Below are 12,904 nucleotides of genomic sequence, written 5' to 3' on the forward strand. Positions count from 1 at the left end.
GGGAGACTCCCCTCTCCCTTCCTAGCAAAGGGCCCCGGGGAGCGTTTTACAGATACACATGGTTTTGTCACCTTGTACGAATTTTCGTGTTTTGCTGAGCTACTTTTGTGATCGCTGGAGGGTTTCTGTCATTCATTGTCAGTCAGGCTTGTGGTCTGCGCTTAAGGCTTCCAGGCCCCATAAATAGCTTTTATTCAGCATACCTTAGCTCTTCAGTCCAGGTTCACAAAGGCTTTTGAGAGCTGAAGTTCTCCCGAGGTACAGCCTTGTTAAGGTAAAAGTTTGATTAAGTTTTCTGTAGGTGGGGGCATAATAGTATGCAGGATGAATCTCAGAGTTTACTCTCTAGACTTCATTGAATATGTGACCCAGTGGGGTATCGTGGTCAAGCAAGCATAGCGTGTCCAAGGAAGAGGCTTGTGTTCCCTAGTTCAAATTCAATTTGTGCTCATTGAGACCTTGAACAAGCCTAACAAGGCAAATCTGGTTAAAAAGGGTAATGCTCTAATTTTATCCACCTAAGCAACCTTGTCCCAAGTAAGCCAACTTGTCCTGAATAACGTGTGTTACAGCCTTGTGGAAGATGAAAGCAATGTGTGAAATCCTACAGACTAAGCAAAAATGTTTGTAGCGATTTTTAGAATTCCTTTCTAAGCAAATCAGTCTGGAAACATTTCTGTTCCTTCAAATATGGGTTGATACACCATTACAATTGGTAGCAGGCTATCCAATGAACAGGTATCAATTTAAAACAAAAAATGCTCTATATACATCTGTTGGTTTGGTCCGTTGCCTTCCTTTTGCCACTGTGCCCCAACCTGCATCACAGTACTTTGTTCCTTTAGTATGTTTATCATAATATAGCTCATATTTACTGTAAACATTGGTATGCATGATCGTGATCCAGGCTTTAAAACAGCGTCTTCAAGGTCAGCTTGGCTAAATTCATGTTAGGGAAGATTATAACTGCACAACGCGTCAGTTTACTATTGCATTATTTTTGCAAATAGCCATTAGATTTGTAGATGCCCTGGAAAACTATTTTATATAGCGACTTGGGTTGGTAACTAGTTTGCAGTAATCATATGATTAAATACTTCTGTCTTTTTTAGAAGGTTATCTTATTCACTTAATTTTGGAGTATGTAGATAGACTGATAGTGTAATTAAACATAGATGGCCTGCAAATATTTATTGTTCTCCTACTTGATTTTCTGGAGTCTTGTATCAGCTTAGTTTTCTGATAGAGTCATACGCAGATTGCTCATTGGGGGAGATATGTCTGAAGTCTTGCATTGTGCTTGTTACTGCTTATATACACCAAATATGTTTTAAAATTTAATTAGATAAATGTTTGTGTACATGATATTGCGGTTATGCTTAAGTGACTTTTAAACAGGAAGCTAGACTGAAATAAGCCCATCTCCTATGTCATGGAGTCCTCTCTGACTTTTTTACACAATAAATTACTGTCATCATAATACAGATTAGAAATAATGCTTTTAGTCAACTTTGCTATTCAAGGTGATGGGGAAGGGGGGTTGCAAGTAAGTGAAAACCCAGCATGAGAAGTATTGCAGTTTGTGGCTTCACAGTCAATTTAGGTCCAGTACGGCATCGGAGGAAGAAAGACTGCTCACAGTGTCATGTGGCTGAGAAGGCAGAGCAGAGACACCGGAGCTGTTCTGCAGGAGCCAGATTGTTCCTGGCAGTGCTCTGTTTGAGCCAGCGCTGACTCTGCTGATCCTCCTGGCTCCTGGGTTCAGTGGCTTGGGTTGTAGTCTGCATGAAAAAAAGTGTTATGCCAAGCAGTCCTGGAAGCAAGCAGAGCCGTGTGGGTGCATAGCTGCTTGTGAGCTAACAGGATTTTGGAGTCTGCCTTGCTCTACTGAGAGTTAGCATTACCAGGTCTGAACTGTAACACCGCTCACAAGCTGCTACTGAGTACACAGAAGTGTACTGTACTGTTGCGTGAATAATTGTCCTGCTTTTGTTAGTGTGGATTTGTTCATCCTTAGTCATCACTATATAGAAATCTTATTTTGTATTCCAGAGCATTAAAACAATCAGTTCTCATTACTTGTGTTACATAAATTGATAGGTGTGAGAGGGAGGAGTAAGGAATCTTATTAAGCTCTAGTACATTCTTTTTCTATTATGTAAGGGAAAGATTGTGAAAACTCTGACAGCTTTTTTTGTCTGTTTTTAGGTGTATGCGGTGATGAATTTAGCATCTTACGATCACCTCAGTCAGTTGTTTTCCGAGATGGAGGTTGGCCCATTCCTGGTGAGCGGATCCCAGACGTAGCTGCATTATCCATGGGCTTTTCTGTTGAAGAAGTATGTTTCAGGTCTTGATTTTTAAATGCTTCTAAAACTACAGAGCTGTTCACTTAACATGCAAATCTTCCTGTCATGTGCTGGAATATATAAAATATCATCCTGTTTGACTTGAGGAATGCATGACATGTCAAAGTGTGGTTTCCAAGCATAGAGCTGTGTCAGTCATATGAGCAGCAAAAGGCTGTGCTAGACGGCTAATTTGAATCATCAGCTACAGAAGGAAACAAGCGTGTGGAGTCTTTCCTGTGATGTTCTTCAGTTCTTCCAAGACCCAACTATGTGCTGTATCCCCCCATCTGTAGTCATGTACTGAGAATCTGGAAACTACTGTCATTTCTGGCCTACAAGCTACATCCGTAGGGCACTGCTCTTGGGTACTCCAAAGGTTGTGAGGAGTGGCTTGGCTAGGCAGGCATTTTGTCAGGTCAGCAAGCTTGTCTGTTGAGCATAGTTAATAAGAACAAATAAACTGAACAGTTAGGAAGTAATTAAAAGCCTTGAAAACCTGATTTGTGGTAGTGTTTCCCAAATTAGGTTTTTGAACATAGCTCTAGTGATGTTTAAAGTGGGGCACGTGAGTAGGAGCCCTTGGATTGATTCTGTCTTGGCTACTGAAATTTTTGCTGGGCTTCAGCAGGGAGTAGTGGCTGTTGAAACAGTATGGGAAAGCTTAATAGCCAGGTGCCTCTAGCAGTACCTGTGTGCAGCCAAACACTCAAAGGTACAAGCTGGGATATTCTCACAATGCTGGTGAGGGAGGCTGGTTCCCATTTCTTCCATACTGCAGCTAAGCAAGAGGTCTGATAAGTCTGGTTTGAATGCAGACTGTTTAGCCTGTGTTTTGGAATTTGTCTGAAAATATCTTGCTGTTAATTATGCTTTTTTTGTCATTAAACTAGTAACAGAAATTCTTATGAGTAGTATTCCTAAGAAGTGTATTTTGATTATTTTGTCAAGAAAAAGCAATATATCAGGTGGTATTGTGTGCATTGGATATAAAGACAGCCAGTAAAACTGTGGGTTTTGGCCCACTTTGGACACTTGACTTTTGACATACGGGTCATCTGGAGGTATAACATGGTTATCATGGGAAAAAAGTGTTTCAGTACTCACTCTGTGCCTTTGCCAAAGTTTGGAATTCATTTGCTGTGGTGGGTCTGTAGCATCCTTTAGAAATAGTTCTCTGTTAGTATTATTTCAAATCCTAGAAGCAGGCAGGCAGGGAAGTGTTTAAGTTACTCTGTTCAGTTAGCCCTGAAACTGAAAACTTGTCAGCATTGTCACTAAGGCAGAGATCACCGTGTAGGCAGCTGCCAACGCTGGTATGGAGAACACTGCAGGGCCCAGACGTTCATTTTGCAGTTTACATCGAGGCTGTAGTCTGGGAACATAAACTGACAGTGCAGTGGGTGCATGGTAGAGAATTTAGAATTCTTCCTGCATTACATTGGGGATTCTCAAGAACAGTCAATCAATATTCCTCCCTTGTTAAGACAAGATAAAACTGAATGTCTTCTGTCCCTGATGATGCTTTGAGGTGATACAGGTCATAATGTCAATATAGCACTTTGAGACACCATTCGATTATACTGTATCAAAAAGAAAACTACAAACAGCATTTAATTCTAAAATCCAGATAAGTTGGTTTCATAAAACTTAAACAAGCAGTTACAGCTTTTACACAAATGGAGAAATCTGTTTGAATTAGTTCCAAATAGATGAATTTGTATTTTGTGCTTGAATAAAGCAGCCAGGTAGCGTTTACTGTGCTCATACCGATACATAACCGCAGTAATCTACTAAGGAATCTTCTTATGTTTCTATGCAAATTTGTAAATTGTAAGTTAGTAAGCTGTTGGTATGATTGACACTCCTCTCCCCCTCCCCCCCATTTCTTTCTGATACTGAAAATATCACGACGTTGGTGTTTTAATGTGCCTAGTCCTGTTCTATGGTGTTTTGTGAAGAGGTTTGGTTTAGTTTTTTTTTAATTCAGCCTTCCCTAATTAAATATGGACTATGGTATTTATAATTTAATTATGGGAAATAACTTCTTGATATAACCAATATATATAAGGCTTTCTCGGTGTGGACTTTGCTATGAAGTTACTGGCAGATTTTAAACTAACAGTTTCCTCATGGTTAACTTGAGACATCGTTATTCAAGATGGAAGCATTCTAGTATTAACTTACTTGCCTGTGAAATTTCCAACAGGCCGTCCTGCACAGAGATATTAACAAGATAGGAAGTTATTTTACTGTAATGCTAGCAAAGGGCTCCTCTCTTACTCCGTGTGAAATACAAGTTTTTTTACTATTTTGTAATAGGACCTTTCCTGGCCTGGGCTTGCAGTAGGTGATTTGTTTCACAGACCACGAGCTACTGTGCTGGTAACAGTGAAAGGAGTAGACAAACTGGCATTGCCTGCGAAAGGGATTTCTTACCCTATTGAGAATGTGAGTATCCATGTTTGGAACCGTCGCATGATTTCTGTGACTCTTATGATCTGATGAGAAGTACATGTCTCTCTACTGTAGTCCTTGATGTTCATTTACTCCTTACCTCACTTGAAGTTCACATATTCTCTAGAACGATGGATCAGGCTGTGTAGATAAATAACCCAGTCAGACTCATGTACAAGGTGAGAAGCCTTTGAGATCACCCAGGGCCTCCTGTGTTGAGTTCAGTAACTTGTTTGACCAAAGCATGTTCTCCTTAAAAGGCCTGTAGTTTTAATATGTTTGTGTCAAGAGGCAGAGAATCCATTGCTTCCCATGTTAACTTATTAATTCATAGTCAGAATTATTAACTTTTTTTGCTTGAGCTGAGTGTGTGATAGCATTTTATGTGATGTTGATTCTTTGGTGTACTGTATCACCCTCTAAGAAGTCTTTTAATTTTCCTCAAGTACTTGACTATAAAATATAGCACTTTGAGACACCATTTGACTATCCTGTATTGAAAAGAAAACAACAAACAACATTACATTTACCTGTCACTGTCTGTCTTTGCTGAGACTCTTTTCTCACACTTGTCACAGTGTCACAGAATCGTTTAGGTTGGAAGGGACTTCTTGAAATCATCTAGTCCAACCCCCTGATCAAGCAGGATGAGCTAGAGCAAGCTGTCCAGGACTCTGTCCAGTCAGGTTTTGATTATCTCCACAGATGGAAACTCCACAACCTCTCTGGGCAACCTATGCCAGTATTTGACCACCATTACAGTAAAAAACTCTGTTCTTGTGTTCAGATCGAATTTTCTGGTTTTAGATTTATTCCTCTTCTCCTACCATATCATTTTGTCCACACACCACCTAACAGAAGCACAGTAACTTATAAAAGACTGGTAACTGTACAGTGTCTGCTTACTTCTCCTCTATAAATACATTGTCTGCTTTAATCCATTTTGCTATGGTGTTGGACCAGTTCTTCATGTTGAGCTGTTTTTTGTCCAGCATGAACCCGCAACCCTTTTCAAATAAGTTGTTTTTCAGATTATTTCTAGTTAGTTAATTCTGCTTCTGCCCATCATGGAAAACTTTTTGTACCAGATTACCATGTATTTTGGCTCTGTGCAGCTGCTGTGCTCCTGTTAAGAATTATTATTTATCGTTTTATTATTTCAATCAAACTGGAATCATCAGTGACAAAGTTTAATAGTGTTTAGTTTAATATTGACACCCAATTGCACACCCGAAGATGAGGTGATAGTTTCCCTTTGAAATTACTTTTACAGCTATCAGGTAGTCTTTTAATCTGTTGTAAAATACAAGCATTTAATTTGAATGTTACGTGGCTTTCTGTTGAACTTGGGTCAAATTCAGCTTAACACAGATCTGCTTTCACATCAGCTTTCAAGCCTAGCTCACTAGTTACATGTTGGCATTGCTGAAATGGTATCTAGACCAAAACTGATTTAGGATTGTCTGCACCTGACTCTGTAGGCATTGCTAACTTGTGGAAACCTTAAATACACTTGAAGTCTGCAGTCATAGTTGCACTTGTAACTTTATCAGATGTGTACATAATACATATTTTCTTTATTTCACATTGATAGGAATTAATATTCCTAAGCTTTAACTATTCCAGTTAACTGGTGCCATGGCTTTAAATGTGCTGCCTCAAATGTATGCTGGCAAGGTACTGGTTCTCTGATATTCAAGAATAGTTTCAAATGGTTGTCACTGAGTCTATGTTCAGAACCACTGGGTATGAACTATCCTGGCTTACAGACTTACTAAAATCTATTAGAAAAAATATTTTTATGCTCTTTAACTAGTGAATGGAAATGTGCCATTGTGCTTCTTTTTAGATGAAACTCAGAAGGAAGTGTTTAGAAAAACTACCAGTTTCATTGGCTTGCCAGTAATGTGCTCGGATTTCTTTTGTTCTTAGTAATCTTTTATATTACTCTTTTGGTGTTTCAGCAGTTGGTCTTTCTACTGGTATATTTTCATTCATCAATTTTCTGTGCTTCATAACTTTTCATTTGCACTAAGATTGGTTTCCCCTTTTGTATTGCTTCTATATTTGTTCGTCTTGCTTTACTGATAAACAAGGCTATGTTCTTAGCTTAAGTAAGCCTCTTAATTACACAGTCATGGCCCCTTGGAGTTTTTAAAAATATGTTGTGTCCACCATATATACAAATACGTTGTCTGTTCATAGATACGCAGATGATGTTTTGTTTTGTACATTGGCTCCTATGATTTGTTATTATTACTTTGGAAATATTAATCCTCTTTGCTCATAAAAGAGGTTGTCCTATTTTTCCAGGCTTCTGTAGTTGAGCAAATTATCTCCTTTTGTATTGTTAGGCCCTGTTTTACCCAAAAATCTAACTCCACTTTGTCTTCCAGGCTGTTCCTTTCAGTCTTGACAGTGTTGCGAATGCTATTCATTCTTTGTTCTCTGAGGAAACTCCTGTTGTCTTGCAGCTGGCCCCCAGTGAAGAAGTGAGTATTGTTTCACTTCTGATTCCAGATGTTCTAAATAGTAAACCTCTTTCTACTTGTGTGGCTGGAGCAAACCCAATTGATTATATGAAATACTTTGCATTGGAGAGAGATTGCAAGTATGATTGATTATTACTGTATGACTGTAAAAACTGAAAACTAACCTCTGTTATTATTAAACAATGGCAATTCCTGCAGAGAGTGTACATGGTGGGCAAGGCAAACTCTGTATTTGAAGATCTTTCTGTTACACTGCGCCAACTGCGAAACCGCCTATTCCAGGACAACTCTATTCTCAGCTCCCTTCCTCTAAACTCCCTCAGCAGAAACAATGAGGTAAAAAACTTTAGTCACTGGGAACCTTTATGATTTTTTTTTTTCCCAATATTGTTAGTTAGCTTCTGCTTTTCCTTTCCCCCCCCCGGCTCTTTTCCCCTTGCTTTGCCCGGGAGAGCCCACTCCAATTTTTTCTAACAGAATTCTAAGAAGTAAGTTTTAAGTTCTTTTTTGGGTGACTTTATTGAAAGAGTAACTTCCTTCTAGCAAGTTCTGATTCTGTAACAGACATAACTTATTATAAAATACTGAGACTTGCAACAAAATGAGATTTCCCTAACTTTGGTTTCATCAAAGGAAGTACTTGTCTCTTTCTTCCTGCCTCTTCCCCCAGGTTGACTTGCTTTTTTTGTCAGAACTACAAGTCCTACATGATATTGCAAGCCTGGTAAGATTTTTTTGAAATACTTTCCCTGTCTTATGTCACAAACTTCAGAGATCTCATTTAAAAGTAGAGAAGCCGTAGCCAGCCTCCTTGGCAAACAGTGACAGATATTCAAGTGTGTCATCAGTTGGTTGCATCAGTTTAAATAATGCATTATCAAGCTATTTGTATCAGTCCTGTCATTGACGGAAGAAAATGAGAACCTTAGTATCTGTAGCTTCTTCTGTGTTGTTTGGTGAGAATGGGGAATTCTGAGCTGCTATTTCTCCATATCCAAAGACACAGGAAGTACACATTGAAGAATTTGACAGGGCTTTCCTTGTTTTCTTACTTGAAAAGTATAATGGTAGTTAAGAACATGTTCTTTGCCCTGTCCACCATTTTTCTTCAAAATATGACCATAATGTTTTATCTGAAAAGACTGGAGAGACTTTTGTAGTGTGAATAATGGTGTGATGGAAGTGTTCCAATGGAAGGGTGAGCTTTTAATTATGATCTTTTTTTAAGCAAATACCTTGTCATGTTCTTTTTACTAAGAAGCTACTGTCTTGCTGTGGTTTAGGGTTTGTTTGGGATTGGTGTGGTTTTTTTTTTGTTGTTGTTTTTGTTCGGCTACTTAAAGTGAAGACAGTCATGAAAAACTCTGAAGTTCACATTAGGTGAACGGCTGGTGGCAAGAAATGGGGCTCTTGAGGAAATGAGGTAGAACTTGTTTTTGTCTTGCAGACTAGAAATGCTGTAGTTAAAGTGGATGAGAAAATAGGAACAAATTGAATTCCTTGCTTTCAGAGACTCTTCTCTTGTGCAGGCAAATGTCAGTGCTGCAGCTTCGTACCTGTGAAAGTGCAAGAATATCAGTACTCTCCTTTGAGATATTTTGGTTTATGTTGGTTGGATTTTATGACAATGGGATGATATTCCTTAAGTAAACTACTTTTGTACATGGGCAATAGCAAGGTAGAAGTTGCAGCCTACTCAGTTTTGCAAGTGCCAGCATCAGTGCAGGGAATAGTAGTATCCAAGTGTTATAGTTATGTGTTTTTTTTCTCCAAGTTTTATTTTTACATTGATTACAGAACAAGGATTCTGATGTGAGTAAGTATAATGTTTCTTTGTAGTAGAACTCAGTATTATGGGTATATTGCCTCAGGTTAGGAATAGATGCTACATGATGATTATCTGCTTTCTTCTGTAGAATAAGAAAAGAAACAATTGTGGACATCTTCTAGTTAAGTTGGCAAGAAATTCCACTTCCTAATCAATGTGGATTACGACTGCAGAAAGTGAGGCTGGGTTAGTCCCAGCAAACTGATTTTGTGAAATGTGTTTTTAAAGTAACTTGTGTGTGAATTAATTTTCTTTCTGCCCTCTATGGTGTGCCAAAGCTGTCTCGACACAAGCACTTAGCCAAAGATCACTCTCCAGACCTGTATTCTCTGGAACTGGCTGGTTTGGAAGAGGTTGGAAAACGATATGGGGAAGACTCTCAGCAGTTCAAGGATGCTTCTCAAATTCTTGTAGACTCCTTGCAAAAGGTATACTTCTCAGTATTCCTGTGAGTTTTGTTCATTGGGTAGGAGATAATTTTTTGTGTTAACTACAAGGGAGTTAGTTTATTAACTATCTTCTGCTTTGAATTGTCACTTTGTTAGTGATGGCTTGACTGATTCTTGTTTTTGTTGTTTGGTTTTTAAAATGCAGTTGATCAGTTATAAAATAGAATGCTACAATTTGTCACTCTGGAAAGTGTTGACATGATCCTATAATGTGTTACATATTATGCATAAAGTATAAGGAATATACTGAAACAACATATCAACCTGACTTGATATGTTTGTTTTTCCTAAATAAATATCTTGCATTTAAAACCATCAGTAAGTCTTCCAAAAACTGGCTTGCAGGAATGTGGAAGTACCTTTGTCTCAGGGTATGATGGTTAGTTTCCCCTTGCCCACAAAGCTGTATAAATCTAAATTTCCAAGCCTCTAAAATAATTCCTGTTCATCTGTTAATGTGCTGAAGAAACTAATTCTTTAGCAGGTCTTATGTAGTCATTAGATCAAGTCTTTATTAAGACCAGTCACTTTTGAGAATTTCAAACGCATGATGGAAAAGTGTAAAAGCATGAATTTTTTGAGCTAAGTAACTCTTTTCTCTAAATATTACTCTTCAGCCACTTTGCAGTTAAGCAAATATATTTAACTGCTAGACATATTAGTCTTTGGACCAGATTAAAATAGTTGGGTTTATAATTTCCCAGTGGAAGGCTGAGAACCTAAATATTTTGTTGAAACTGACAGACATACAATTGCAAAACTATAGGGTGATGGGCCTTTTGTAAAAGGGATGAAAGAACGAGTTTCAGCCCAGCAAGCAGTCATAACCTACAGTCTGCTGGTTGAGGGGTTTTTAAGGGGTGTTGTAAATCAGGTGAAAGTTGGCACTTTCTTAGTGGAATTCTAAAATAGTGTAAGTTTTTACAACTTTCCGTAAACTTCTTATTCCTGAAGCTAACGTCTTATAGTTTAGTACATCTTGCTAACAAAACTCTCCTTAGTTCCTGCCTACACTGTACATTTTAAATTAAATCAGTTTTGCTTTTCCAGTTTGCAGATGAGATGTTCAATCTGTATAGTGGGAATGCAGTAGTAGAAGTGGTGGCTGTAAAGACATTTAATTCTCCCCTGATGAGGAAGACTCGCTCCATTCTCCAGTCTTCACAGGTAATAGATGCACATTTTTCTAAATATAGTCTATTAAAAGTGATCCAAACTACATCACTTCTTCACTTGAGCATAACTTTTTTTTTTTTAAGGACTAGGATACTGACTATGATTTAGGCATAAGTGTGAAGAGGTCAGTTTACCTGTCTTAATCTTCGCTTAATCATATAGTAATTTAGGTTGAAGAGGGCTTCTGGAGGTCATATAGTTCAACCTACTGCTCAAAGCAGGATTAATTTAGGAGTTACATCAGGCTGCTCAGGTCCTTGTCCAGCCAAGTTCTTAAAAAGTCTCTGGCTGGAAGTCCCAGAGCCTCTCTGGGCAGCTTGTTCCAAAGACTTAACAACTTTCACTGTGAAAACTTTTTCTCTCATTAAGTCTTGTTAGAATTTGCATTTCTGCAGTTTTCTCCCTGGTACAGTAGTGCATGCAAGTCTTGCCTTCTGGGTGGGGAAAAGTTGTTTTCCTTGACTTGCTGCCTGCACTCCGGGTGCAGCCCAGGATGCGGTTGCCCTTTGTCACTGCAAGGGCACACTGCTGACTCTTTCACCTTGTCTACCAGGACCTCCAGGTCCCTCTCTGGAGAGCTGCTGCCCAGCCGGTCAGTCTGCAGCAGGATGGTCCCTAGCCTGTGCTGTCGCATCGGTGGTTCTGTCCCAGCTGCAGGGCTTTGCGTTCGTCCTCATTGAATTTCATGAGGCTTCTGTCAGCCCGTTCCTTTGGATTCCATTGATGTCAGTCACCTAATAACTTTTGTGTTTTGTGCCCTAGCATCAGAATTTTCTAGACAAAAATGCATCTCTTCTATTCAGATTGCTCAGATTTTCGATCTAGTTGGAATGTGTTTTGTATGCAAGCTAACTTTAATATACTTATTTTCTTTAATACAGAGCGAACCGGAAAATCCATATAACCTTGCCTATCCATATAACTACAACTACTCCGTAATCTTCAACATTATTCTGTGGATGATGATAGGTCTTGCTTTAGTTGTGATAGTTATCTCCTACAACCTCTGGAACATGGATCCTGGGTATGACAACATTATTTACAGGATGACAAATCAGAAGATAAGAATGGATTAAACTACCGTGTATTTCAGTGCAAGGAAATTATGAAGAGTAAGGTCTCATTTAAACTGTGTGGAAAACAAATGTTCTGACATGGTTAATTGCGGAATTTTTTTAAAGGTGTATTTATTTCTAAGTTTGTTTTTTTTTTTTCCCCCTCTCAAGCCTGTTTTAAATGTTAGTAGGAGCACCAGATGGGATTTAAAATTGAAATCTGCTTATTTAAGAAAACCCAACAAACAATCCCCAAACTACTTGTTATTAAAGTAACATAATTCCATTTTTTTATCATGTAATATAAGTTTTTGAAATGCCCTATACTGCCTGTGACTGTGCAAAACAGATAAATTGAAATTATGATAGCAACATGTTGTTTGAAACTTTTACACTGGAAAATTAGAAATTATAGCTGAATTGTTGTGTTGTATATTATGAACCAGTTGTAAATGTTTGATGTAAATATTTATAATGGCTATATGTAACTTCAGAGAGGATAGTAATTATTCTTTAGTAAAATACTAAATAGAGAAATATTTCTACAAGACTGCAATGGTAGTGGCACAAATGGCGTTTTGATCTCAAATTGGTGGCTCAGATGTAAGCTGTAGACAGAAGGATCCTTTACCTAGAACTTTAATGAATTGGAGGTAGATAACACTAGTGTGGCTGGCCTGTACAGTGGAGAGTCTATAAATACTGAAGTAGCACCAGTCTGATCACGGTCTAATGTCGTGTACAGCTGAAAGTTCTTATGATGCTTCATATTCCTTCCATGTATGTTGATGTTGTTATAAAAAACCTAAGTCAATTATTTTTGATTATAAGAGTGGACCAACGCTTGATTTAAATATACCTAGATTGTAGTCCTGCTTCAGCCATTCAATAAAACAAAGAACAGTTGTTCTCGAAATGTGTTTATTCTCTGTGGCTTCATAGGTGTGGCTACTTCTGTTTAGTATTAGCTCAGTTGAATAGAGTAGGTGCCGGCAGCCTCCTATATGTGACAGTGGGCCTAAGTCTGTGGCAGTTTCGTTTTAACTGTCTTTCAAAAGGAAATGTTGGAAGATGACCTTGTTTGGATTAATTTTCCTAA

The 12,904-nt window shown here is 38.3% G+C and overlaps 1 protein-coding gene across 1 annotated transcript; it reads left to right on the forward strand.

The window, feature by feature from the left end:
• Positions 1-2,214: 2,214 nt before the first annotated feature.
• Positions 2,215-12,216, forward strand: ATP6AP2 (ATPase, H+ transporting, lysosomal accessory protein 2). The gene is given in 11 exon segments (XM_010074973.1): positions 2,215-2,278; positions 2,281-2,339; positions 4,671-4,799; positions 7,202-7,297; positions 7,496-7,633; positions 7,968-8,021; positions 9,404-9,419; positions 9,422-9,488; positions 9,490-9,553; positions 10,625-10,741; positions 11,632-12,216. Coding segments are annotated over 11 exon segments (993 nt in total). The 5' UTR covers positions 2,215-2,220; the 3' UTR covers positions 11,827-12,216.
• The last annotated feature ends 688 nt before the right edge of the window (positions 12,217-12,904 follow it).

The sequence above is a fragment of the Pterocles gutturalis genome, unplaced genomic scaffold, assembly GCF_000699245.1.
Source record: "Pterocles gutturalis isolate BGI_N339 unplaced genomic scaffold, ASM69924v1 scaffold2022, whole genome shotgun sequence".
In the NCBI taxonomy this organism is placed as follows: Eukaryota; Metazoa; Chordata; class Aves; order Pterocliformes; family Pteroclidae; genus Pterocles; species Pterocles gutturalis.